The 26,991-nt window shown below is 49.9% G+C and overlaps 1 protein-coding gene across 1 annotated transcript in view; it reads left to right on the top strand.

Moving 5' to 3' along the window:
- The window catches only part of DOCK2 (dedicator of cytokinesis 2), a 403,190-nt gene extending 377,839 nt beyond the window's left edge, over positions 1–25,351 (top strand). Inside the window, exons 42-52 of the mRNA XM_080804304.1 lie at positions 2,593–2,674; positions 3,864–3,948; positions 4,752–4,838; positions 10,896–11,072; positions 12,484–12,567; positions 18,191–18,328; positions 19,803–19,930; positions 20,848–21,019; positions 22,027–22,147; positions 23,673–23,815; positions 24,797–25,351. Coding sequence (XP_080660430.1) covers positions 2,593–2,674; positions 3,864–3,948; positions 4,752–4,838; positions 10,896–11,072; positions 12,484–12,567; positions 18,191–18,328; positions 19,803–19,930; positions 20,848–21,019; positions 22,027–22,147; positions 23,673–23,815; positions 24,797–24,859 — 1,280 coding nt within the window. The 3' untranslated portion in view covers positions 24,860–25,351. The remainder of the gene's footprint in view (positions 1–2,592; positions 2,675–3,863; positions 3,949–4,751; positions 4,839–10,895; positions 11,073–12,483; positions 12,568–18,190; positions 18,329–19,802; positions 19,931–20,847; positions 21,020–22,026; positions 22,148–23,672; positions 23,816–24,796) is intronic.
- Positions 25,352–26,991: the final 1,640 nt, after the last annotated feature.

Below are 26,991 nucleotides of genomic sequence, written 5' to 3'. Positions count from 1 at the left end.
GCAGAGAGATAAAGTAGTTTTCCTAGGGGCACAAACCTAGTTAGTGATGGAGATGAGATCTGAACTCTAGGATCTATTTCAAAGTCTGTATTCTTTCTATAATGCCATCACTTTCATCAAGATTCACAAAGAGAATGTTCTTTATTAACTGTTCACCATGTACCGGGCATTTTTCATGCATTGTTTCATTTTATCCTGATAGCAATCCTGTGAGTTGGGGAGTATGACTCTGTATTTTGCAAATAAGAAAACCAAGGCTCAAAAAAATGTAAGCAGCTTGCACAAGGTCCTGGGAACCGATAGAGCTAGGATTTGAACTCACGTCTGCCTATTGCCAAAATCTGAGCCCTTATTGTTCTGCTCTCCTACCTTTTCTAGTGGAGCTGACAAACAGCTTAGAAGGGTGACACCTCTCATGTCTTCTCAATTAAGTATCAAGTGGGGGAAGACATCTGCAGCAAAGACCTCTTAGTTGAGTGTCTCCTATCTCCCCTCTTCTGCCTGTCCAGAACTTGGGGTCACAGTTCCATGCATAGATTCAACATGTAGTGAGACAGTCTAGCCATGTGTCCTCCTGAACGTGGTTTGAAGGCTCCAGTGTCACTAGCTTCCCCAGGACAGGTTTGGATTCTCTTCTTGGGCCAAAGCCAATTGCTAAGATCAGTAAATATGACCTAGAACTTTCTCTAAAACAAGGGTTAGCAAAGTTGTATGTCAAGGACCAGAAAGGAAATATTTTAGTCTTCGTGGGCTGTATGGCCTCTGTGTCATAACTACTCAACTCTGTTGTTGTAGTGGGAGAGCAGCCATAGATAATACATAAATGAATTAGAGTGGAAACCAAAGTGGTTTCCTTCTCAGAGAAGGCTGTTGGCTATATGGCTTGAGAAAGAAAATAGTTTTCCTGAATATTACAGAAATCCTTCCAGTGAGGTTTGGCATTGGGTTCTCTCTCTCTCTCCCCTCCTCCCCTCTTCTCTCTCTCTTTCTTTCTGAGGGACTCTTATTTAATTCTCCAGAGGTAAAACAATTAAATCCCCAGCATATTAGTATGGACTGAGTTTATCAGAGGGGAACAATTGAATTTAACTTGGAATTATATTTTAGCCATTTCTTCCGTGTGAAAGAATCATAGCCTCTGCCATCAGAAAGCTCACAGTGTGGTGGGGAGGGCTTGGGAGAAGAAGAAGACAGGGAGCTAGAGAGATAAGAGTCTAAGTACAGACAAATGCTGTGGAGAGTCGAAGGCAGGAAGGGACACCTGACTGGGGGTAAACTGAGTGCACACGGAGCCTGTCATAGTTCACATTTGCCTCAAGGGCTCACAGGGAGAGGGGGTGATGTGAGAAAACACTTCAAGCAAAGGGCATAGAAGAATCTTTTGGGTAACCGGAGATAATGGTGGGACATGAGTTGGGATCATATTAGAGTATGATGTATTTGAATGCCAATAAGAAGAGTTTGTGATTCATAAGTTGGCAGAGATTTCAGATTCAGGAGAGAGTTTCTGGAGTTCTGGTGATCACTGGGATGAGTGTATCCAAGTACACTCATCCCACTTGTACACTCATGCCAACTTACAAGAGTACTTGGATACCTGAGGAAGAGAGATGAGATGAGTAAAGGAGACATGGAAGGCAGAGGAAGGGAAGCAGGAGCCAGGAAAGAGGACCAGTGATGACTGGGTTTGTTTATTTGGATTGCTCCGTTATCAGCTTAAAATGAATAAAGGTCTAGAATAGGCAGATAAAGCTCTCATCGCCTGTGCCTGTGGCAGGCATCACTAATCAATCATAGAACTGTTTCCCACTGAGCCTGGACACAGCCTTACAATCCTGCCACAGGCAGTTACTTTCAAGCTTTCAGACTTGGAATGCAAATTGATATCTATTTGCATGCTCTAAGGCAGTGTTTTCCAAACTTAAGGATGCATATATATCACCTGAAGATCTTAAGAAACTTCTCTTGATTCAGTAGGTCTGAGGACAGGCTTGGGGCTCACCATCTCTAATGAGCCTCCAGGTGATAGGATGCTGCTGGGAAAGGACCACACTGGAGTCTGGAGTCAAAGAACCCCAAGCCAGGGCATTAACAGATCCAAATACAAACCTGTGTCCTCTTCTCACAAGCTGTGTGACCTTCAACAACTAGTCTGGCTTCTTTGACTTTGATGTCCTCATCTAGGAAAAGGGGATGACTTACATGAATAACACTGCTCAGTGGACTTGGTGAGATGCAAGGAGACCATGGGGAGATGTGTTCTGCAGTTGATTGAGAACTACACATTCATTAGATGATATTACCATCAATACAAAATGATGATGATGATGATTAAGGACCACTAACCAACTGTTAGCAGGGGCTGAGCCCTGGGATAAGATTGCAAATGATAAGTGGTTCTGTTAAGGGCCAGGGTGACTACTAATTTGTCATTGGGACTTAGCTGGCAGCCAGCAACCTGAGGTCAGTCATTCAATCAAACGTGGCCTCAGAAGGGCTGTCCTGGCAGGTCTTACCTGGGACCTGCTGTATTTGGAACTGTCCCTGCGGTCGACAACATGGTATGTGAGCCCTTAACTGCAGGAATCCCAGACATCCAGTGTTTCACTGTCCAGCCGGTCTTGGATGAACACCCAAGGTTCAAGAATAAGCCAGTGCCTGACCAGATAATAAAGTAAGACCCCAGTTCCCTGGAAGGATGGATGGGGAAGAAAATGCCATGGGGCAGCCAAGCCAAGAGAGTGGCAGGATGGGCCCTGGTGCCCTTCCAGTTCTTTCTCTGGGCTAGCCAGAGAAAGATTCTTTCCTCTTGGGGAAAGAATCTCCTGCCCCCATTAGCCATCTGGGCTCTGCCCTTGAAAAGGCTGAAGCCAGAGATGGGAGGAACGAGGCACAGCAAATCCTCGGGAAGCAGCAATGATGTGCACTGAGCTGGAGATGACAGAGCAGTTCCAAGGAGTCCCCTAGCCAGACTGTGGGCTGGGCAGGTGACAGACAGGGTGGGGACAGAGGGACAGTGCTCATCCTGAGCACGTTCTTCCAACCGGACATCTTCTCAGCATTTGTTGAGGTTGTGCAGTGACAGCAGGCGTGGTCTGATTAGGATAAAGGGGCATTAGAGAAGGCAGCATGAAGGTGGGTCTCCATCTGTTCAGAACCAGATCACAAGATCAGGGGCGAGGCCATGAGGCAGGAGTTCTGTTGAGGCACCCCTCTGAGCTGCCCAGTTTACCCGCCTCAGACCCAGGTCCCCAGTATAGCTTGCAGAGGACAGTGGGAAGCAGGAGGACTTTGTGAGAAGAAGGGCCAGTCCCCTCAGGGAGAGGCAGCCTGCCCCAGCAGCCTCACGCCCGTGCAGGAAGCTGAGCAGGTCTGGCTCAACTGGGGTCTGAGCCTCCCCTCACCCTTCAGCCAGATGCTGTGGGCAAGGATAGCAACTATATGGCTAGCACTGTGCCCTGTGGGCCCCAGTGTGAGAGTCTCCCTAGAGATCCAGGAAGAGTGGCTGGGTGGTGCTTGGGACACCTAAGGAAATCCTTAGAAGATACTCCTGGGACATGAAGCTAGGACCTTAGGCATATCTAGGTCCTTCGTTGAGGTCCCAGGTGTGCATTAATGCTAGAATTCCAACCTCTTGGGTACCCTAAGGGGTATTATGTTCTCATAGGACATAAGACTAGTCTAGCGGGTCTAGCTTCTAAATCATTTTGCAAGGAGCACCTGATTTTAAATGCTACAACAAGAGTATGGCCAGACCTGAAGTTTGCTGTAATGAGCCTCCCTGGACAGCACCAGGTCAGCCCAGGTTCAGTGTCAGCAGCCTGGCATGCTACCAGGAGCCTCTGCCTCTTCCTACCTTGCAGCTTTTATAAATCCAACTATGTGCAAAAGTTCCACTACTCCCGGCCTGTGCGCAAAGGGACCGTCGACCCTGAGAATGAATTTGCCGTGAGTATCTCCCCTCTCCTTCAGCAGTCTTGATCATTCCCCCTGGGGTGACCTTTACAAACCAGAGCAGGCACCTGCCAATGTCAGAATGGGAGGGCATTTGATCCAAAGCAGTAAGAAATAAAACTAACATCTATCCATATGGTGACACCCATTCTCCAGTCTTTTACATTGGGTTTGTTTTCATTTCTTGAAACGAAGTTTCAAGTCCAGGCCTCATGTGAGATGCACTTCTCAACCACAGGGCATTCAGGCATTTGCAGAACGTAGGATCCCTCAGGCTAAGCCGGGGTGTTGATGAAGTCGAACCTTCCAAGAGATAGTAATAAGAAGCCACAGAGATTTCAGTCCCCACTATCTCCTGTGTGCTTCCCAGCTAGGATCTGTCTTTTGTTCCCAAGGCTGGCATGAGGAGGGGGCTCTAAGTTTCCCTCAGCTCTTCACCTTAGACTGTGATTCTGCCTATTTTGGGAATCATTAGTCCTTTAAGAATGTAGCACTGTGAACCCTCCCCCCAGAAAATACAGGTCGATGCATTCAATATTGCTTAAAAATCCTGACAATTCAGAGACCCAGATTAAGGTTTACCAAGCCTAAATCCAGGGACAACTTTAACTTCACATTGGGAAAGAATTCTTAAGGGTCATGTGGGAGTAGGTTTCTGAGTCCTGCAACATTCTTCTGGACTCTAGGCAGATGAGAGGTTTGGGGGCCTGGCTGGGTTCTTGCCAAACTTCTCTGATGGCTGGTTTTCATGAAGTGTGTTGCTTTCCTGTCCTTGCCGCCCCCTGCCTATGGGACAGTCGATGTGGATCGAGAGAACCTCCTTCATAACTGCCTACAAGCTTCCGGGGATCCTGCGCTGGTTTGAGGTGGTTCATATGTCCCAGGTGAGTCTCCAGGCCTTCCGGGAATAGCCAGTCTCAGGAGCCCCTTTAAACTATAAGAAGGTGACAAGCTTTTGTTCCAAGCCTAGAATTCCAATGCAGGAGGGGACCTGCGGTACCACCTAGATCACCTGCTTTCAGATTTCTCACTTAAGCATCACACCAGTTTTTCCCCCACAAATGAAACTTACACGGAAACTGATAATTAAGCTGATGAACAGGAGCGTCTGTGGTTGGGTGCAGCGGGGAGACGGGGGGCCTGGAACGCCACCACTCAGTCATACCCTCATCTCTTCCTCTCTAGCAGCACCTTGGGGATCCTCGGCAGAACCCCACTGTGAACCCATTTTATAGTTGGATAAACTGAGGCTCGGGGAGAGGAAATCCCACAGAGGCAAAGCTCTGGCTAGACTGCAATTGTTTGCACTCCCGGTGGGGAGAGAGCATGTTTTCTCTTCTCAACACAGTTCAGGGCCTCCATGTCTTTAAACAGCTAAGGATCTTGCAGCTCCCAGGATACAAAAGAAAAGGCCAGGGTTGTCGTGAGGAAACTTGAAACGTGGGGACATACTCAGGGTGTCATTCCATTATTCACTTCGTAAATATTTAACGAGTACCCAATCTTAAGCACCTAGAGATTTTCCAGTGGAGCTTACATTCTAGTGGGGAAGACATACTAAAAAGCCGAAGTAAGTAGAATAATGTCACGGTGATAACCAGGATGGGGAAAAATAAAAGAGAGGTGCTGGCGGAGTGCTGCTGTGTTAAATGGGGTGGCCAGAGAAGGCCTGGTGGAGGGGAGGGTGTGGTCCACGCAGATATTACAGACCAGGATATTTTAGCAGTGGGACCAGCAAGGGTGCAGGCCCTGGGGACAGAACATGCTTGTGTCTGATTCAGGGCTAGTGAGGCTGAGTAGTAGCAGCCTGACACCAGATCATGTAGGACCTCGTCGGCCACCATAAGGACTTTAGCTTTTCCACTGAGTGACCTGGAGCCTTGAGCAGAGAAGGGACAAGGTCTGGCTGGCATTGTCAAGTTACTGTAGTTTCAGCTTGGGACCATCACACCCTAGTCCCTACTGTCCCCCAGCGGCTTGATGGTCTTTCAATCTCCTTTTCGCAGGCTGGACCTAGACCTTAGGGAAAATATCATAATGATGACGACATCAAAAAAAACTCTTATCAAGCATGTGCTAAACTGCTCACAGGCGTGATCTCATGTAAGCCCCTCCACAGTACGGCAAAGTAGATATTCTTATTCTCCCATTTCGCAAATGAGGAAATCGACGTACTGTGTGAGTCTGTGGGTTATTTAAGCTTTAGTGAAAGAAGTGGGATTTGATTTTCACCTCCTATATCAGACATCTGGACCAGATTCACTCTCTCCCTCCTGAAGGTGTCCCCCGCCCATCCCGACGTCAGCAGCACCCTGGGAAGAAAAAACTGTTTATGCTCTTTACTCAGGGGACACATTGGTAAATGATAAGCTTTGGCAGGTGTCCCAGGCACCGTATCAAAGGCTTTACGGCATTACCCCATCTAATCCTCACAAAACCCTGTGACATATATGCTCTTACTATTCCCATTTTTGAGGTGAGGAATCAGACTTTCTGCTAATATGTAGCCTCCACCCATTGGCTCTGGCTGTGTCTTATCCCATTGTGGAACTCTGCTCCAGCTAGGTTGGAGCAGCTAGGTTGGAACTCCCTCCAGACTGAGGGAGTTCCCGCTGTACTCCCTGTCATCATCCACACTGCCCACCAACCCCTCTGGGGTGTTTCTCCTCTAAGCACCCATCACCCGCTAATGGACTACATAATTTGCCTGTGGGCTCATTTTTAATATCTACAATTTTAAACATAATAACGTATTAGAATATAAGTTCCAGGAAGAGAGATTTTTGTCTATTTTGTTCCCCACCCTATCTCTGAGTGCAAAAATTAGTCTCGGGCCCATAATTGGTGCTCGAGATTATTTGTTAGGTAAAGCCATCAATCCGTCACTCAGTGAATCAGCAGAAACCCTTAATATCTGAGTTGGATATCTTGTTTTGTGAACTCAGGAGTATTAGGAGTTAGGAAAGAGTCAACCTGTTGTTTTGCTTCATTTATCCGGATGCCTTCCAAGAGAAGGGGTTTGGAAAATGTCCGAAAAGTAGGTAAGAGTGGACTTACCTCTAATAGCCACCCTCAGTTGAGTTACCAAGAACTTCAGGATGTCTCAGACATGAAAGTTTCATGCCTGCAGAGTGAGTTCATTTCTAAAAATCTGTTTCTGTCTTATATAAATTGGTATCTTGTTGTCGGTTGTTTCTTGCACAAATTGTCATGACTACAGTACTGTTTATACAGAGCTGTGTTTTCCGATAGAATTCCAATGTCAGTTCTGTGAATTGAGGGTTCTTTCCTTGTTCGTGGCCCTGGGAACATGCAGTCTTTACAAGGGGCACAGAGACCCCCTTTCAGCTGGGATGTTAACAAGCTGTATTTGTCAAGCAAACACTGTATATCTCTGAGCCTTAGCTTTCATTACCTGTAAGACAGAGATTGAAAAACTATGGAATTCCAGAGCTGAAAGGCACTGTAGAGGTCATTTAGTCCAAGAGGCTATAAATTCAAAAACCTTCCTAACCCGGGAAGATACTGTAAATACGTGAAATCGTGGCATTAAGACAGCAAGGCGTGGCCTAAGCTGTGGCAAGCCCTCTCTGGTTGAACTACGTCTTTAAAACAGGAGAACTTGTGTCTGGGCTGAATGAGAGGCCCAGTTTGCCCTACGGGTCTCCAGTGTGCAAACCCACACCTGGTTCTTGTCCAGTCCCATTACTGGCTTATAAAGACTCTGAAGCCCAGAGTGGGACCTGAACTGTTCAAGTGATCAGGTAGGAGTAAATCGTAATAATAACAGCCTGTCTTGTGCAGTTCATGGGATTTGTAAGAAGATTTAGGAGGGTGATAGGAGGGAAACGCCTAGGCTGCCTGGGTGGCTCAGTTGGCTGAGTGACTGCCTTCAGCTCAGGTCATGGTCCCAGGTCCTGGGATTGAGCCCCGCATAGGGCTTCCTGCTTGGCATGAAGCCTGCTTTTCCCACTCCCACTCCCCTGCTTATGTTCCCTCTCTCGCTGTGTCTCTCTCTGTCAAATAAATAAATAAAATCTTAAAAAAAAAAAAAGAAGGGACACACCCTCGAAAAATATGAAATGCCACTTGATTGCAAGGGATTACCATCACTTCATCTTTCAGCTGACGTTTCTCCCCCTTAAAAATGTTCCCAAAGGATTTGCTTCCTGATAATTTAGTTTCCCCTCACAGCGCCTTGGGCAAGCATTATATACTTGTACTGCTTAAAAAGAAACTGAGATTCAGGTTAGAAAAGGGGCCAGAGATCCGAGGACTTGACTAAGTCCTAACGACCAATAATAAGACGAGTTTGGTAGCAGAGTGGGCCAGCTGTGGTCAGAGAAGCTCCCTTTAAAATCAGGAACCCCTCCCCCCATTCCCTCCTAGCTCTGCAGCCATCCGTCCTGGGGCAAGGGACCCCTGCTGTCCAGGGAACAAAAGAAGAGCTCCCAGTCGTGGTGTAAGCCCAGCATGGGCTGACACCTTGGAGGCAATCAGTAAATGGAGCCGGCCCCATTAGCATGATGATTGCTTTTATTCCTGTTATCAGCCCCTGACATCCAGGCCTCCCACCAAATGCAGAACCCCCATAACTCTGCTGAGATCTATGTATTCAGGTGTAGGTGAGAAACCAAAAGAATTTTCATTCTCATTCTCTGTTCCTGATGGCTATAATGAGGTTAAAGACTTAGAGATTCAAAAATAGCTTCAGAAATGAGGAAAAAAGCCAATCAATAGGACTTTCCATTTTTAATAACTCTCCTTAAAGCCTGCATATTTCAGACATGCCAGGCTATTGTTGAAATCCAGGTGTGGTGCTGGGCTCTATCCACGTGGTGGTGATAGATTTTCCTTAGAACTAAGTCTAGACCTTGGCTTTGTAAAGTCCCTGCGGGGATGGTCTGTGTGCTTGCCAGAAATGGGACCATGGGTTGTAGCTTGGGGCCTAAGGACTACAGCCCCCACCAGCCAGAGCAGCCTTCCCTGGGAGTTCACTTCCCTCTTTGTACATATGCATGTGTGTGTACGAGCACATGTGTGTGCATGTTTGTGTGTGTTTGTGTGAATGCGACAGGGGGCAGAGGGAAACAGAGGTAGAGTCTACTCCTGGGGCCTTCGTACGCAGAGAGCGGCCATCCTCAAAAGTGTCCAGAAGCAAGGGTTGCGGAGGCTAGGATCTCAGAGATCTGAGGAAATGGTTCAAAGAGGTGACCAAGAACATGGCTGGAGAGGCTGGTCTGTCCTTCTCACAATGATGGTTATAACAATTAGCAGGTGCCAACTTTTAAAGAACCCTGCTGTGAGTCGAGTGTCATATTATCTCAAACAATCTTTGCTACATACCCAGTGAGATAGGCACTATATCACCATCATGTCACAGATGATACAATGTAGGGTCCCTACTTCCAAAAAGTCTTCCCCAGTTACTCGACCCTTCTCTCCAGCCTCTACTGGGCTTTGCCGGCAAGACTTATCTTCTTCTTTTTTTTTTTTTTAAAGATTTCACTTATCCATTTGACAGACAGAGATCACAAGTAGGCAGAGAGGCAGGCAGAGAGAGAGGAGAAAGCAGGCTCTCCACGGACCAGAGAGCCCAATGTGGGGCTCAATCCCAGGACCCTGGGATCATGACCTGAGCCGAAGGCAGAGGCTTTAACCCACTGAGCCACTAGGCGCCCCAAGACTTATCTTCTTAAGGACAACTGCTGGCCTCTGTCCTCACACCAATAAGAATTAGTAACAGTGGCTCCCAGCTGCTCTCTGAAGTAGGTTTTCTTATCCTCTGTCCTTGTTTTACTAGAGTCAACCAAGGCTCAGAAGGGTTAGAAAATTTGCCCAAGGTTACACAGCTAGAAAAAATAGCAGAGCTGAGATTTATACTCAGTTTCAATTTGTTCAGTTTAAGGGTCCACAGACTCTGGCTTATGGGCTGAACCCCACTTACACCTGTTTTGGTAAATAGTTCTATTATAACAACCAGGCTCATTCATTCACAGGCTGCCTGTTGCCCCTTTCTCCCTGCGATAGCAGGTTGTGTCCTTGGCTCAGAGCCTAAAATATTTACCGTCTGGCCCTTCCACAGAAAAAGTGTGCAGACCCCTGGCTTCGTTTTGTATTCTAGGTCCCATCTTTTGAAAACCACACTGTTTTGCCAGTTCCCATTTTATGGCACTCTGTTCATATTGCTTTCTGAGAGGTGTTGGAAAGGGATTTCGTTTGATCCTCTCAACTATATTGAGTCCAGCTTGGAGCAGTGACCTTTTATACAACAACCAACCTTAGGACCTACTATGGGCCTGGTGATCAGATTGCCAGATGCCCACACAGATCGTAACTCACACACAGTAGCTAGCTGCACGACAGGAGGGGCTGAATTGGAGCATGTTTTGCCCAGGTAGTAAGAAGAGAAAACCCTGGGGCTCCTGGGTGGCTCAGTTGTGGCTGAGTCATTCGGCTCAGGTCCCAGGGTCCTGGGATTGAGCCCCGCATTGGGCTCCCTGCTCACCAGGAAGCCTGCTTCTCCCTCTCCCACTCCCTGTGCTTGTGTTCCCTCTGTCTCTGTGCCTCTCTGTCACATAAATAAATAAAAATCTAAAAAGGAAGGAAGGAAGGGAGGAAGGTAGGTAGGTAGGAAGGAAAAGAGAAAACCCTCCTTGGAGCATACCCGGCCTCTGAAACCCCAGCAAGTGCCTGAGATTTCCTGCCTCTTACTCCCCAGGGAAATGCCTTTCTCAGTAAGCAGAAAGTTAACCTGCCTTTCCCCCAGACAGGAGACAGCCCCTAGAGCTTACTGATTATAACAAGAGCCTGTTACAGCCCCTGGGGGAGCATTGCCTCATTTGAATTCCAACCCCAGATGAAATCAATACCAATAATTGTATCTGTTTTTAAAGCAACCTGCTAAGGCCCTTTCTTCCTGATGATCTCGTTTTCAACAGACCACAATTAGCCCTCTGGAGAACGCCATCGAAACCATGTCCACAGCCAACGAGAAGATTTTGATGATGATCAACCAGTACCAGAGTGATGAAAGCCTCCCCATTAACCCGCTCTCCATGCTCCTGAACGGGATCGTGGACCCCGCTGTCATGGGAGGGTTTGCCAAGTATGAGAAGGTAAGGGCTTCCACACACCACCCACTCCACCACCACCACCACCACCACCATGGCCACAGAGCAGCGGCAGGAGGGCCCAAGGGGCAGATGTAGCTGAAGGTCACTGTCTTACTATGGCTGTGTGTCCCCCGAAGGGACACTTCAGCTTGGTGGGACCTCAAACCCCTTCCCTCTCTCATCTCCTTTGCACCCTCAGTGCCCCATTCTGCTGGGGCAGGAAGGAGCAGGGGTCACCAGGATCCCCTATTCCAGAATCCTATTCCAGATCCCCTATACAGAAGTATAGGAGCCACACATCAAAGCACGTGCCACCTGTGTGACCCCGTATCTTCCACAATTGATCGAAATGACCTCTACAAATGGAAAGAAACGAAACCCAGAATATGTGAACATATAGAAAGGCTAGGAGATCAACTCCAAAATGGGAGTTATCATCTAGGCATCCAAGTTGTAAGGTCTCTCCAGAGATGCCCACACATTTTAGCCACAGATTTTATGTTGAGCCTCCTGGTATCTGTGGCAAAAAGAGAAAAAGCCAATAGTTATATAAGTCACATTTTCCGCTGGGGGAATACCAATTTCTCAGTAGAGGGACACAGCTTTTCCCAGCATTGAGGTAGAATAAAGAGACTTTATCTGGCTTTTCCCTAGTCCATACATTAATGGCACAGAGGGGAAAAAGGACTCCTCATTCTAATACATCTCATAATGGATTCCCCATTTATCTTTTCTATGTCCCCCACTGATATAAAACTAAGAATACAATGCAGTGGTATAATTTAGGGAGAGTCATTTCAGTCACCCAAGCAGCCCTTCTAGCTGCTCTTGGATATCCCACTAGTCATCATCAGTAAGGCTTTGTTCAGCCTTGAGGGGTGATAACACAAGTCTGTGTATGGGCATACACACCGAGGACCTAAGTCCAGAAAGAGCTAGCAGCTGCCTGGGGCACACACAGTAAGGGAGGTGGTCAGGGGAGCGGGAGCATCCCGGGGGGATGCCTTCCTGAGTTCTTTTCCCTGGAGCAATGCTCAAAAATTTGAAGGAGCATCAGAATCCCATGCAGGGCTTCTTCCTCTACTCCCCGCTCCCCTAAGAGGTTCTGATTCAGTAGGTCTGGGTGGCACCCAAGATTTTACATGTCTGACAAATTCCCAAGTGTTGCTGATGCATCTGCTCCCGGGAGACTTGGAGAACGGCTTCGCTGGGATTTGTGGCCCTTGTCCAGTGAGTTCTGATCTGAGCCTCCAGGAAGAAGAAACAAAGTCCATGCCTACAGGGCCCTGCCCCATTCAAATACCCATGACCTCATGCCCCCTCCGACGGCGTCCTTTCCCAGTAACAGAGAGGTTGCTTGTGGGGTCCACGCCACATGAACAGGAAACCCCAAATTCCTGCCTGTCCTCCCTAGGCCTTTTTTACAGAGGAGTACACAAGGGATCACCCAGAGGACCAGGAAAAACTGAGCCGCCTCAAGGACCTGATCGCGTGGCAGGTAAAGCATAGCTGGACTGGGGCTGGGTCACCCCGTCTCGGTCCTGTCCTCTCCCTGCTCCCTTCCCCTCTGCTGGCTAGTCTCAGGCTGGCATGGCCTAGTTTAACCTCTTGTCCTGTCCCTTGACTTTCCGCCCTTCTTCTGAATCCATATCTCCCGTGGGCAGGCCTGCCCTGGAGCTGGGATTGGGGGCCCTGATCCCTGGGGTGCCGCACAGGTGCCGGGCAGCCGTGCTCTGCTGCATGTTTCTAAGACGGCCCTATTGAATGCATGTGGAATTCAGAGAGGTGGCTTTCCCCAGTGGGACAGAAACAAAAGCCAGGCCCCCTACCTGGCACACGCCAGCCAATCAGGTAACAGAAGATTTGGCCCCCACCTCCTAAAGCTGGCCCAGTTTGTTGCAGATAAGGCTCGGATGGATTATCGGGTTTGGGAAATAACTGAGGCCTTCATTTGGTGGGTTTTTGGTCAGAGAGCCTGCATTCTGCACCCCCAGAAGTCAAGCCAGAAGACTTGGAAGGCTCTGTCCTTCCTACCCGCCTGCTTGTCTTTGTCTCTCCTCTACCCCTTCTCTCCCTGCACCCCATCTTCTCCCTCCAAGCTCTCCTTCCATCTCTGTCTTCCTGTCTTCCATCTGTCCCTTCCTCCTCTCTCACACCTTCCTTGCTTCTACCCCTCCTCTCTCTTTTGCCTCTCTCTGCCCCTCACATCCTACTCTCTCCACTTCCCTCCTGCCTTCTCCCTGCCTTTCTCTGGGTCCCTCTCCTGTGTTTTCTCTCCCTCCTTCTCTCTTCCTCCTTCTCTTTCCCTTTATTTATCCCTCCCCCTCTCTCCTACTCCCCAAAGAAGAAACAGTCCACCAGGTCCCCCCACCCCCAGAAGCCTTCAAAGGATAAGACTCCCTGTCCTTGGTCCTTGAACCTGAACCTGCTCTGCAGGGACCACTCAGCTCCCAGAACGCCAGGTGGGCTCCAGAGGGCAGGAGCTGGAGGGAGGCATGGAGCAGGGGCAGCAGTTTGCAGCTGCCTGTCGTCCCTCCCTCCCTTCCTCCCTCCCTCCCTCCCTTCCTGCCAGTCACCATGCAAAGAAAAGCGAGCTATTGTGGTAGGGAGTTTTTGTTACTCTAGGGAAATCAGGGAATGAGAAGCATTGGGTGCAGCCTCTTTTCTTAAAATAAGGATTCCTAATTCAGGTCCTTCTCTGCCTCTGCCAATTTATGCAAAGCAAGGCTTTAAAAATGAAACAGCAAGTGCTACACAGACACGGTTTCCTGAGTGCATTTTGTGTGTCTGGAATTTTCTCTCCCTTCTTACCTTGTGCCACCTGTGAAACACAAACTTCCCCAAGATCCCCAGCTTCCCGAGGTCATCATGCCCTTTAATACTCAAAGAATGATATTCCCCCTCACCACCCCCAACCTGGCAATCAGGAAGGCCTGGCTTTCATTGGGTCCCTTTCTCAGATATTTCTGGGATGCCCCAGGGAGGGCTAGCACATCACACACATTTGTTTGGTTGTTGGGTGTCAATTCTCAATTCGTTTCCCTGTCCTGGGCCCCCCCCACCGGGTCTTATCACCTGGTAATTCATCTTCCATGTTGTGTCCACCACACCCAAAGCAGGAACCTCAGCCTCACACTGTAGCTAGTGCCAGGCTGTACTTTCTTAAAGAATTCTATCAGAGTCTTAGAGCTAATGGAGGGACATTAAAAAGAAGGGAGACTTTGGAAGTGTCTATTAGCTGTTACAGCTTTTAAGAGCAATTAACTTGGCTTCTTCAGACAGCGGCCCCTAGTGGCCACCTTCTCCGTAACACTGAACTTACCTCTCCCACCCGTCCCGCAACAAGCCACCATGTTACAGAAGCCCACTCCTGACCTGGTAGCCACTCCCTCCCCAGCAAGGGGGCCGTGTTCCTCCTACTCAGAGTCCAGACCCCCTAACCATGGGCACTTAACACTCAAAAGATGGTACCCTGCCATGGTGGAAGCAGCCTTGTTACAATATTACATACAGCGAATTAGCTCTTCCTTGTCCTTCTGTCCATTCATTCTTGTACCTTGTATATATTGAGATTCTACTGTGTGCCCAGCAACAGAAATCGTGCTGGACAAAATTAGGCCTGTTACCTGACCTCGTAGAGCTTAATTCTAAATTGGATCTTAGTTTCACAAAGCCAGATACCCTTTGGATTTTTCTCAAAGCCCGAGAACTTTGGATTTCAAAGGGGAATCTCTTGCGCCTAGTCTAGTAACACAACAAAAGCCAAAGCTTTCCAAGTACTTTTTTGTGTTCAAGATTGCACAGATCTCAAGATTGATTGCTTCTTAATTTTTTTCTTTGTAAAAATTTTTCTCTATATTTATCAGCATGGACAGATGTCTACAGTGAATTCATCTTTTAAACATGCTGTGAGATATTACATACAGAAAAGTACACATAGCAAAAATAGGCAGCATGTTGATTTATCACAAAGTGTACACCCATATGACCACCTACTGGATGAAGCAGAGCCCAGAAGCCCGCTTGTGCTATAAGCCTCGCTTATAGTCATTGTTAGTCTTCCCCAAGACTGACCACAGTCCTGCTTTCATAGTAATCATTTCCTTGCTTCTTTAAAAATAATTTTTAGGGGCACCTGGGTGGCTCAGTGGGTTAAAGCCTCTGCCTTCGGCTCAGGTCACGGTCCCAGGGTCCTGGGGTGGAGCCCCGTGTTGGGCTCTCTGCTCAGTGGGGAGTCTGCTTCCCCCTCTCTCTCTGCCTGCCTCTCCGCCTACTTGTGATCTCTATCTGTCAAATAAATAAATAAAATCTAAAAAAAATTTTTTTTTAATAAAAATAGTTTTTAACCACTCAAGCAATCACTCCTAAACACCAGAGTTTACTTTTGTTTATTTTTGGCCTGTAATACAAATGAGGCCATGCAGTATACATTCTTTGGTTCTAACTTATTTGCTCAATGCTATGTTTATAAAATTCACTCATCTTGTACATAGTATCATTCCTCCCTTTTCACTGATATATAATATGGTCTGTACAGCTGGATTGTGTGACTCTAACAAAACATATTTATTTCTTTTTCAAGTGATGGAGATTTAGGTTGATTGTAGTTTGGGGCTATTACAAGGAATGCTGCTCTGAACGTCTTATACATGTCTTTGGGGCACACATATGCATAATTTCTGATGGGAGTGTACCTAGGCACAGAGTTGGTTAGAGTATGGAGTATCTAGCTCTGGTAGATACCGCCAAACTTCGATCAGCACAGGTTAGTTTGGCCTGTTCTTGAATTTCATATAAATGGTATTATACATATGTACTATTATACAGTTTCTACTACTGTGTGTCTGGCTTCTTTTGCTCAACACAATGCCTTTGAGATTCAACCAGATTGTGGCATATGTCAGAGGTCTATAGTTTTTTTTTAATTTCCTTCATCCATTACATGAATGTACGACATACCAATAACATAACAATTTATTTATATATTCCCTTGTTGGTGGACATTTGGGTTGCTCTCAGGTTTTGTGTAGTATGAATACAGTTGCAATGAACATTCTTGTTTATGTCTTTTGGTGAACATAACTACTCACTTCCCTCAGTACGTGTCTAGTACTGGAATTTCCAGGTCAGGCAGCTTTGGCCCTACTGGATACAAAGAAACAGTTTTCCAAAGAATCAGCTTTGGCTTCCTCAATCCTCTCTGCTGTAAGTTTGTTTCTTTTGTTATCCATACCTACTCTCACCTTTATTATACCCTTCCTTTTACTCTTGTTGGATTTAATTTGCTGTTCTTTTACTAAAATTTTGAGATGGATGCCTAGATAATTGATTTCCTGTCTTTGTTAGTGTGTAAACCCATTCTTCAACTATATCTATGCTATTAGTTTTTATGTGTGAGATTTCTATTATTATTCCTCTTTTTTATATAAAACTTTTGTCTTATTTCATGGATGGAGGATGTTTTCTGTTTCTATATACTAATTAAACTTTTTAAAATACTGTTTTCTTAGGTGCTCTTTATCCTCCCTGTTTTTTCCAAGTTAGTTCATTTGTTCCTCCCTGCTACCCTTCCTCCCTTTTTTTCCCCCTTTTTGCTTTCCTTCCTATATATTGGTTCTGATCTCTGTCTTTCATACTGGAGAACCCCCTTCAATGTTTGGTGATCTTCATAGACAGAGGCATGAAAGACCTAAGTGAAACTCTGTGTACATGGGTGGTGGCTTTGTCAGCTAGATGGCATCACTATGTGGTAACTGAGTGACCCACAGATGTCTGTATAATGGGTCATTCCCTTTCTCCAGCTACACACCTTTCAAACATAGGAAAGATCATCCTGGCAACGATGCTGCTGGAATCTGGGACCTGGGAGGTGAAGGGCTTCCATCAGTGGGCAGACTTCCCCTTCAACCCCCATTTCCAATCTGGCTCCTCATCCCTGCCCCCATTATGCCTGGGGCCTTCAAGCCCAGTGTTCCTTGTTCTAATTATTCTAGAGGATAAGCTCCTTCTTCTGGGGGAAATGGGAAAATATAACACTTGGCCACAGGGTGAAGTGGTACAGACCTGGAAGTCTAACTGCTCCTATCACAGAATTTCAACTTACCCCTTTATGTTCAGCTCCTCAAGTAACCCTGACTTTTCTGGGGTACCTGCTGCCTCCCATCGCTAAGACCCTCATGAGTTCCTAGAGGCAGACTGGCGTCTTCTTATCACTAACTCCCTCCTCTGCTCCGGGAGGTCACTTGCCGTCCTTCATCCACTGGACATGGTGAAGGTCAGATAAGATTTCGGTTTCTCATTCACCTTGTGCCTTCAGAGCTATCTCCCAAAGAAGGAGCCATTAGCGTCCTTAAGGAAATGTTTATCTTCTTTTTCTCAAAATAATCTGTATTCTTTGCACCCCTGGTTATGTCCCACTGGGGCCACACTGTCAGCGTTCCTCCTAGCGGTGGCCACTGTGGCTCGGCTGTTCTTGTTTCTCGCCGCCATTGAGGCAGAATCCCACTGACCTCCATTGTGGATGAGTGAGTTTAACTCCCTCCCTCACACCTCATCCTCCCCCATCTTCCTAAGGCTTTTACATCACTTTGAAAATTCCCTATGGGCTGGTACCTTCGTGTATTAACACTTCCCTATCTTTTTCAGCAGCCACATAAGGTATCCCCGGACCTCCTATGTTATAAGACGAAGCTGTGTCCCTCCTCCCATTCCTTGCAGCCTTCTTTCCTTGTATCCGCTAGCTTCTGACATTCATCCTTTCCCTTTGCATCGCCCAGAGCTTCTTGGGCAAAGCTTTATGCGAGTGTCACCGAGCTTCCTCCCCGCTCGCCCCATACTCTGCCCCTCAGTAGACTTTCCTAAACATACAGCCTCTAGCGCAGGTCTGACCCTCCTAGGGGGCAAGGGTGGCTGGAGGGGTTTCTCGCCTTCCAGAGCCAACCCCAGGGCTGCAGCTTCCCCATTCCCCAGGGCTGCTGACTCTGGGTGAAGGTCTCAGAGGCCCCGGTGCCCTCGACGAGTTCTGAGCAGCCCAGTGTGACTTTAGCCATCTTCGTGGGCCAGGTCCCAGGCCACAGCCAGGAGGCCAAGCCTGTGGCTCATCGTCTACCCTTTCTCTCCAGATCCCTTTCCTGGGAGCTGGGATTAAGATCCATGAGAAAAGGGTGTCGGAGAATCTGCGGCCCTTCCACGACCGGATGGAAGAATGTTTCAAGAACCTGAAAGTGAAGGTGGAGAAGGAGTATGGTGTCAGAGAAATGGTAGGCATGGTCCCCGTGGCTGGGAGGGGTGAGACTGGTGGAGTGCAGTGTAGGGGGCGGGGAGAGCGGGGGGGATGGGAGCTGGCAGGGACCCAGCAGAGGAACCTACCCTGGAGGAGGAGGACCTGACCCAGGCGAACCTTCCTGTAAACATGGTCCCTCATGGTCACCCCCAGACAAAGCCCAGGTACAAAGAGAGCCCTCCACACTTAGGGACTGCCAAAGCACCTGGTATGGGCCCAGCCTGATCTCAGCACTTGTCATCTACAACCCATTAAGTCCTCACCACATGCCTGGGAAGTCGGAATGGTTTTCAACTCCTTGTGTCTCTTTGGGAGGTTCAGAAGCTCTAAGTAACTTGCCAAAGGCTACGCAGCAAGCGTGTGCAAGGCAGAATTTTCACCTGGCTCTGTTTGCCTCCAAAGCTAGTGCTTTCGGTCACCAATAAGCTCTGGGACATAAAGAGGCCAATGGCCTGGTACTCACAGGGACATCTTTATCCTCCTCCCCAGGAAGCAGAATCCTGAAACATCAAGGCTGTGTGGTCCCATAGAGGCCATGTGGCTCAAGCCTCTGACTCTATAGATTAGAAAACTGCGGCACAGAGGGAGTCCTGAGTTCCTAAGAGTGTAGAGGTAAACCCAGGCCTCTTGTCTTCTGGCCCGAGATTTTCCATGAAGCGAGTCCCGCAATTCTGTTGTTAACTACTCAGAATTGGGTCAGATCTCACAGGTTAAGGGCAGAGTCCTCCATAAGACTGCCCTCCCTTCAGACACTGGGGTTTCCAAGCCCCCTGCACGTCTGACCAGCTGGTTTCAAACTTGGGGGTTCCCTTGACCCCTTCAGGTTCACAGAATTCCACAGAACTCGAGAAAGCACTATGCTTATGATCCCAGTTTTATGGCAAAGAATACAAGCTAGGACCAGCTGAACGAAGTGATACAGAGGGTGAGGCCGGGAGGGTCCCCAACACACCGTGGACATGTGCCGAGGGCACGAACTCCCCGCCGGACCATCCATGCCGCCACCAGGACACTCACCCTAGCCTTAGCTAGGGTGCTCTTACTGGGGTTTTATTACATCATCATGAGGGGGTGACCCCTGGGCCACATGACTGAAATCCGCCCAGCCCCTTGTCCTCCCTAGAGGTGGGACGTCTACCAGCTGGGACAGAGCCTGACCTAGGAACCCCACAGTTGGTCCCTTGGCCTGGCCTCCAGCCCGAGTCTTCTCATGAGTATCATGGGACCCCCGAGAAGAACAAAGGGGACATTGCAAGGATTAAGAGATCAGCTCCCAGAAACAAGGAATAAAGGCCAACCCAATTCTTTCCTAAAACAACCACCCCGGGCTTCAGCCCACCAGGAGTTTTGTGCAGTGCCCTGCCCTGCCCGGCAGCTCCTCCCTGCTCAGCTGGAGGAGGTGAGGGAAGCCCGGGGTGGGCTGCTCACCACCCTGCTCTCCCCGCCTGCAGCCCGACTTTGAGGACAGGCGTGTGGGCCGCCCGCGGTCCATGCTGCGCTCCTACAGGCAGATGTCCATCATCTCCATGGCTTCCATGAACTCTGACTGCAGCACCCCCAGCAGGACCACCTCTGAGAGGTCAGTGCCTGCCCCAGGAGCCCCAGAACTCCTGACCTCCCACCCCTCCCCCTGGGCTCCCAGCAAAGCCTTGCTGCTTCTCCTTCTGCCCCAGAGGCCACCAGTCTACCACTTCCCTATTCTCCTGCTTCCGAGCCTTTCCCTAGCTTGTGCCTCACTAAAACGCCCACAGGCACGCTGTGACGCTGCTGTCCTTAGTGCCACTGAGAGGGGGTCACTGGAAGCCCAAGCCCAAGGCAGCTTTTCCTGAGGCCCTGGCAGGACTTGGCCATAGCTGGCGTGCTCCCAGCCTGGCCATCTCTGGGCCAGAGCTCCTACCCCAGCCTGTTCAGTCTCGCCTCTCCTCATCTCTGCCGGGCGCTGCCCCCCCAAGCCCCCTGCAGAGCTGTCCCTCCTGCACCCACCTATCCTTCTGCAGGGGTCGAAGGTGTTCCTTCACCCCATGAAAAGCCTCTCCCCTCCCGCCATCCTGGGGTCTTCCGCTCCACCCTGCCCAACTCCACTCCTCCAAGGACGTGGTAACGTGAGCCGAGGACTCTCCGGCCTCACCTCCGGGCTGCCCCGCAAGGTCCTGCAGACACCTGCACTTACTGGAAGGAGAGAATGGCTCAGGGAGGCTCAGTGATTTGCCCCAGGCCATCAGTAAAAGGGATGGCACTGGATTTGAATCCAGAGCCGCAGCCTAGCCATGTCTCTCCTCACCGCAAGTCTTTCCTGCTTAGGCTCCCCTCCCCCAATTTCATTTTACTCGGTATTTTGAATGTTTGCAAATTAAGCAAGCGGCTCCCCAAACTCTGCCAGGTTAGCGGATCTGCCCCCGACCCCTATAGGGGCAACTCAGCCAGCCTGGGTCCCTGCGAGGCAGTCCCCCTGGAGCTCTAACTGCAGTTCCTACCGTCGCCCCTTGTGCCCTTCAGCTTTGACCTGGAGTTAGCAACTCCCAAGACTCCAAAAGCGGAGCTGGTGGAGATGATTTCCGTGGGGAGCACTCTGCCCGAAGTCAAGCTGCGGCGGTCCAAGAAGAGGGCCAAGAGGAGCAGCGTGGTGTTTGCGGATGAGAAGGCTGCAGCCGAGTCGGACCTGAAGCGGGTGAGCAGCCCCAGCAGGATGCCTCTAACACCTTTAGTGCATCTCTGCTGCTCACGTGCTATCCAGGGCCCCCAGACGAGGTCCCATTCGAGCCTCGCACTTGCAGCGAGGCAGGTGATGCGGAGGGAGTGTCTGAGGAGTAGGGAAGCAAAGCGCTGCAGGTGTCCACCCAGCCTGACATGACGGAGCCAGGATTTGAACCCCAGCTGTTAGACTCCAGCCTGTGCATGCCTTTCCCACCATGCAGCAAATGGGAGAAGCTGCCTGGGGTACCCAGACAGAGGGAGGCAGCCCACCCAGTGCTGGGCTGCTGTTTCTACAGCTCCGCCCCGTGTCCCTCACCCAAGGACCTTTCCAACCTCTGACATCTCAGACCCTGCTGGGCTCCTCCAGTGAACCAGGAACCCAGCTACAGATGCAGAGATGAACTCTTACTGCCCTGACTTTGAGAGTTTTTGTCCTATAACTAATAACTATTTAATAGTGAAACTTGGTGTCATTGGGTTCAAATCTTAGTTTCCCTTGAAAGAGAAGTTTGTTGAAGGCATTCTCAGATGCTAGGAAGGAGAGAGAGATTAACTGTACTGGCAAGGAAGGGGTGTCAGATGAAAGGGCAAGGGTCCTGCTAAGATGCCTTCCAGGAAAAAAAAGATCCTTCACACACTTCCCAGTAGACCTCAGAGGCCACTCTTGCCAGGGCACAAAAGTGGAAATAAGTCCTCCATGTTTTACAACTCTAGGGGGTATCATTCATATGATTGTCTAAAATGAATGTCTCCCAACCCCTAGAGTAACATAGTATGCAACCTGTACAACTGTACATGGCAGGCTGGCATGGAATGATAGAAAACGGAATAAGTCAACATAAAACTAGGTACACAGAAGCCTTGCCAAGCCGTTTTCACTGACTTTGCCAGGCCAGGAGCTGCCTAATGCTAAGCCTCTGTGGTGGGTGTGTGTCTGCATGTGTGTGTGTGTATATGTGTGTGCATGGTGTATTTCTTCAGCTTTCCAGGAAGCACGAGTTCATGAGTGACACCAACCTCTCGGAGCATGCGGCCATTCCCCCCAGGGCATCCATCCTCTCTCAGATGAGTTTTGCCAGTCAGTCCATGCCCACTATCCCAGGTATGCACCCTGCCACCGGCAGCACTGGAGGGTACAGGGATAATGGGGCCACCAGCCTGGGGGGTGAAGAGTGGGGGGACTGTAGCCATATAGCAAAGGGGCCGGGCATCCCGGGGGCAAGAGGCCCTGCTCAGAGGCCCCCTGTCCTCTGAGCTCTCACCACCCCGCCCCCCATTCTGTAGAGGAAGCTAATCTGTAAGCCCCACCTAGGGCTGGGCTGGAGGCCTGTGGTCCCTCTGGTCCTTAGGAGTCACTAGGAATCCACTTGTCACACCAGGCAGCCCTGCATTCTCCGTTAGCCTGGCCTCCCCACTGGCCAGAAGCCCTCTGTTTCCTTTTTTGACTTGGAACCCTCTTCTGGAATTGCAGAAATTGCCACCACATCTTCTAGTTATAGAGTGTTTGATTCATAGATGCTACCTACCTCTTTCCACCACCACTCCTTCACTGTCCAGTGAGGAGAGCAGCAGCACACAGATGGCCATTCCCACATCACAGAGGGGGATGCTGCAGCCCTAACGGAGATGGGCACACCCCGGATCACTGTGTCTAGTGGGCCGCTGTCTCCAGGCGGAGGACGGGGTAGGGGGGAGCAGGACAGACAAGCAGCTTCCCTTGGAGCTCAGCAGGCATATCTCAGCAAAGACACCTGCCATATCTTGAGTGCTGACCGCCACCAGGCCTCGTGCTGAATTTTCATCTTTGATTTACACCTCAACACATAGCTACAAAGCAGATGATGTCGTTAGCCCCATTGTGTGGATGAGAAAACTGAGGCACTGGGAATGTCAGGCTCCTGCACGTCACCAGCTAGGAAGGGGCAGAGGCTGAGTGTAGGCCAGGCCCTCTGTCCCTGGAACCGTGCCCTTGACCCCTGCCTCATTGTACCAGGCACAATAGCCCCTGAGCTGTGGCATCTGGCCAGACACACAGTCATGTCCCTGTCATCCTCTCACACCGCCACAATACCCTGGAGGTCTGCACTGTTGTCTCTGTGTTATCAAGGTCAAAACAGTGTAAAGAGGTAGCTAATTTGTCAGGTCCACACATCTCTGAGCTGGGAGCTGTGGCTAACAGTTCTCTCTACCAGCCCCTGCCTTGGGGAAGATGAGAAATTTCTCCCGGGGTAGAAAGGTGAAGGAAGAGTGAGCTCACATCATCTCCCCACCTTGGGGCAAAAGGCCACCTTCCCTAAAGAAATCAGGGCCCCAGCAGCCAGGCGGCCTTCCCCCAGGTCCCCACGTTTGTAGCTCAGAAGCCCCTACGAGACTTTGATTGGGCCAGGCAGCAGGCCCCTGCTTGGGGGTTGGCCAGCTGTGCCCAGGAGGACAGCTTCAACAGCCCCCTTCAGGGCAGCAGCCAGGCCTTCCCGCCTCCTGCCTGGCACTGTGATGTATCCTCCCTGGCTTCTGCCTCTGTGCCCCAGCCAGTCTCCTGCCTGCCTCCCCCACGTCACCCTCCTGTCCCTTGGGCACCGCCTCTCCTCCGCCCACCCCCTTACTCCCTCTCTCCACTGTCCTTGCAGCCCTCACGCTCTCAGTGGCAGGCGTGCCTGGGATAGAGGATGCCAGCTCGTCTCCCCGCCTCAGCCAGACCTTCTTCCCTCTCTCAGACAGCGACAAGAAGACGCTCAAACGGAAGAAAGTAAATCAGTTCTTCAAGACGATGGTGAGGACCCAGATGGGTGGAAAGACAAGTGTACGTGGGAGGGGGATGGGAAGAAAGCAATGCAGACAGAGGAGAAAATGGGGGTGGGGGGAAGGCAAGCATGAGTGTGCAAATGTGCGTGCCTGTGCATGCACATTTGTGTGCATGCACAGGCACGCACATTTGCACACTCCCTGGGAGGCATGGTCGGGCCCGCGGGGGTTGGGATGGTAGCCAGAGATGCCCCCACTGCAGTTCTCCTCTTGGGCCCTGGTCTCCGAGCAGGACTGACCCCAGCTGGGCTGCAAGAACGTGCCAAGGGGAGACACAGGGCCCCTGGGATTTCAGGACCGGTCACCATCCGTTGCCCAAGTTGCCCTTCGGTGTGCCTGTCAGAGCCACAGCAGCTGGCTATCTTTGGAAGCTGAAAGTGCTTTTTAATTTTCTTTTTTGGAAGAGCTTTCCTATTCAATTTATATTACAGAATCCTACTAATTAAAAGTTAGTTTCCAAGCCCTGACTTTTCATGGCCCGTCTCCTATTGTTACTTGTCGGTCTTTACTCAAGATAAAAAAAAGTCCCGTCGACACTTCTGATCCTCGAGATAATACAAACCAGGGCCCGGCTACTATGATAATCCCAGGTTTACTGTGAGCATGCAGGGAGTCAGGCACCATGCTGAGCACCTTCCAGACCTCGTCCAATGTGACCTGCCATGACCCCGGGAGGAGCTGATAGGGCTCACAGAGTTAGGGAGCGACTGGCCCAGGTTTCCACAGTGCACGGGGCCGCAGAGGCTGTGCTCGAACCGTGGTGGGGTACCCCCTCTCTGTCCAAAGTCAGGCTCATGCTATCCTGCACTCACGAGGCTTTGGGCAGGGAGCCTTGCGACTGGGACGGGGAAGCCCTGCTTCGGTGCTCATGAGAATCCCATCCTGGGTGTGTGTGTGTGTGTGTGTGTGTGTGTGTGTGTGTGTGTGTTTATTTTCTTCTCCCACAAAGCTGGCCAGCAAATCCGCTGAAGAAGGCAAACGGATCCCTGACTTCCTGTCCTCGGACCTGTGAGCTGCTGCTGACCAGGGCTGCACAAGGGGAGCCAGCGAGAGAACTTTCCAGAGGAAAAGAGACATGGTGGGACACTGAGACCTCAAAGTGGGGCACCTCCTTCCAGTTTCTCTCCCTAAGAGGAACAAGGGCTGATCTGGCCCCCGCTCCCCGGGATCCAAGCGGCCGGTGAGGACGCCCCCGCCCGGATTCGGGGCTGTGTGCACGAGGAGCCAGCAAGAACGTTCTCTCCCACCGTGCTCTCCCCGACATCCTAGGCGCATCTTTTTATAACCCGGTTTCTTAGGTATAAGGAGCTGTAGTTTTGTTTCATTTTTTTAAGTCCTAGCACCTAACAGAGCAGCCTCTTAAATATTCTTTTATTTTATTTTTGGTTAATAGTTTGTACTTCACATTTTTTAATACAACCAACCAGTCTTTATCCTAGTTGATCTTCTCCAAAGTGTTACTGTTTTCTTACTGACAATAAAAATGGGTGCATGGCTCCCGTCAACCTTGTTGCATAATTCCATCGGCAGCGTCCCTGCAGCCTGGAGAGGGCGGGCAGGCAGGCCACGCAGGGCCTGTAGTGATGTTGAGGGGCCTGGCTCCAGCCTGTCGCGGCGCCAGATTTGCCCTCCTTGTCCGTGGCCCCCCACCCCCAGGAGACTTCTCCAGGATTCCAGTTCCTTAGGGGCCAAATGCTGGCATGTAAGGACGTCAGAAAAGCCTGCCAAAACCTTCCTCAGGTGATCCTCATACTACCTTTCTCCCCTTCTGGAAAGGGATGGAAAAGCCACGCAACCAAAGGCTCAAGAGTTAGGAAAACAGGGGACAAGTGGTCCGGCCTTTGGATTTTGTCACCAGGTCAGAAGTGGTAGCTCTTCTTGGAGGAATCCCAGGATTCTCAGATGAGACCCAAGAAAGTTGAGGAGCTCTTATGGGCAGAGAAAAGAGCGTGGAAGCAAAGGCTCACCTCCATAGTCCGGCAAACTGTGCAGGGAGAGGCCTTGGCAGAGGCTAACGACTCCATCTGAAAGGTGGACTCCAGCTGGGAAAGAGTCAGTACCGGGTGGGTATTAAGTACATGGCAACATGGGGCTCCGAGCTAGAGTCCTGTAGAGATGTGGGGTGGACACTCGCTTCTTAGAGACGGGGTCCCAGGGGTAGTGAAAGATGAGAGAGAAAAACGGTAAGAGCTCAAACTGATTGAGCTTGACTGACCCCAGCACAGTGCTACAGACATGACAAGAATTAGCCTCCTTTATCAAGATTGAAGAGGTGGGTATGGTTATTACCCAGATGAAGATACGGAGGCATGAAGTGACCTGAGATCATTCACTTGGTGAATGGAAAGTCTGGGCAAACCGGGCAGCCAGACGGGAAGCTTGGGTTTTAACCACGCCCTTGTATTATCTCTTAGACACCTTGGTGCCTGAGTCCCTGTAGCCTTGTCCACCCCAGGCTCTTCCTGGTGGCCTCCATTCCCCTTGTCGAGCCCCAGACCTGTTGCTGCTGGGCCAGCTTCCAATTTTCTCAACAGTCCAAAAAGCCCTGTGATGGTGGCAGTTGGCATTTTGTCAGTCTTGTGTTCTCTAAGGTGAGGAGACAGCTCCAGAAGGTTTGGAAGAGAAGTGAGGGCCCCCGAGAAGCCGAGAAGCCACACACCCTTGGGCATCAACATCCTTCCCTTGTAGACACGAGCCCGGTGTCCCTTCTTGTATCTGTTGATCCTGTCCTGCCCTTTTCCTCTCCAAGTGATAGGCTCAAGCTTCCCAGGCCTGCTGTTTCTCAGTCCAAACTATGAGATCCCAATGTTTAACTTTGAAATGTTTGCCCTTCCAACAACTGGTGGACAAAATCTCAACAAAGACGGAAAAATAGTCTCCCCTTCTCCCACGGCTGTAGAACAGACCTGATCCCTTGTCTTGAAACTGCCGAGGTCATTTCTTACCGAGGCTTTTTACAAAACACCCAGATTCAGGCCCTGTTTTTGTGTCCTGGGAAAGTCAGCTTTAACCTCTAAAAATTTCGTAACTCTGTTCTCCTTGCTCAACAGTGTGTGGTCCCATGAGTTCCATTTCCTGAAAATTGTCAGAATCTGTGAGTTTTTATGAAGTCCAAAGGGGTCTTGAGCACGCCTCCTTTTCCCA

The sequence above is a fragment of the Martes martes genome (genome assembly GCF_963455335.1).
Source record: "Martes martes genome assembly, chromosome: 5".
Classification (NCBI taxonomy): domain Eukaryota; kingdom Metazoa; phylum Chordata; class Mammalia; order Carnivora; family Mustelidae; genus Martes; species Martes martes.
This window is presented reverse-complemented; position numbering and strand designations above follow the sequence as displayed.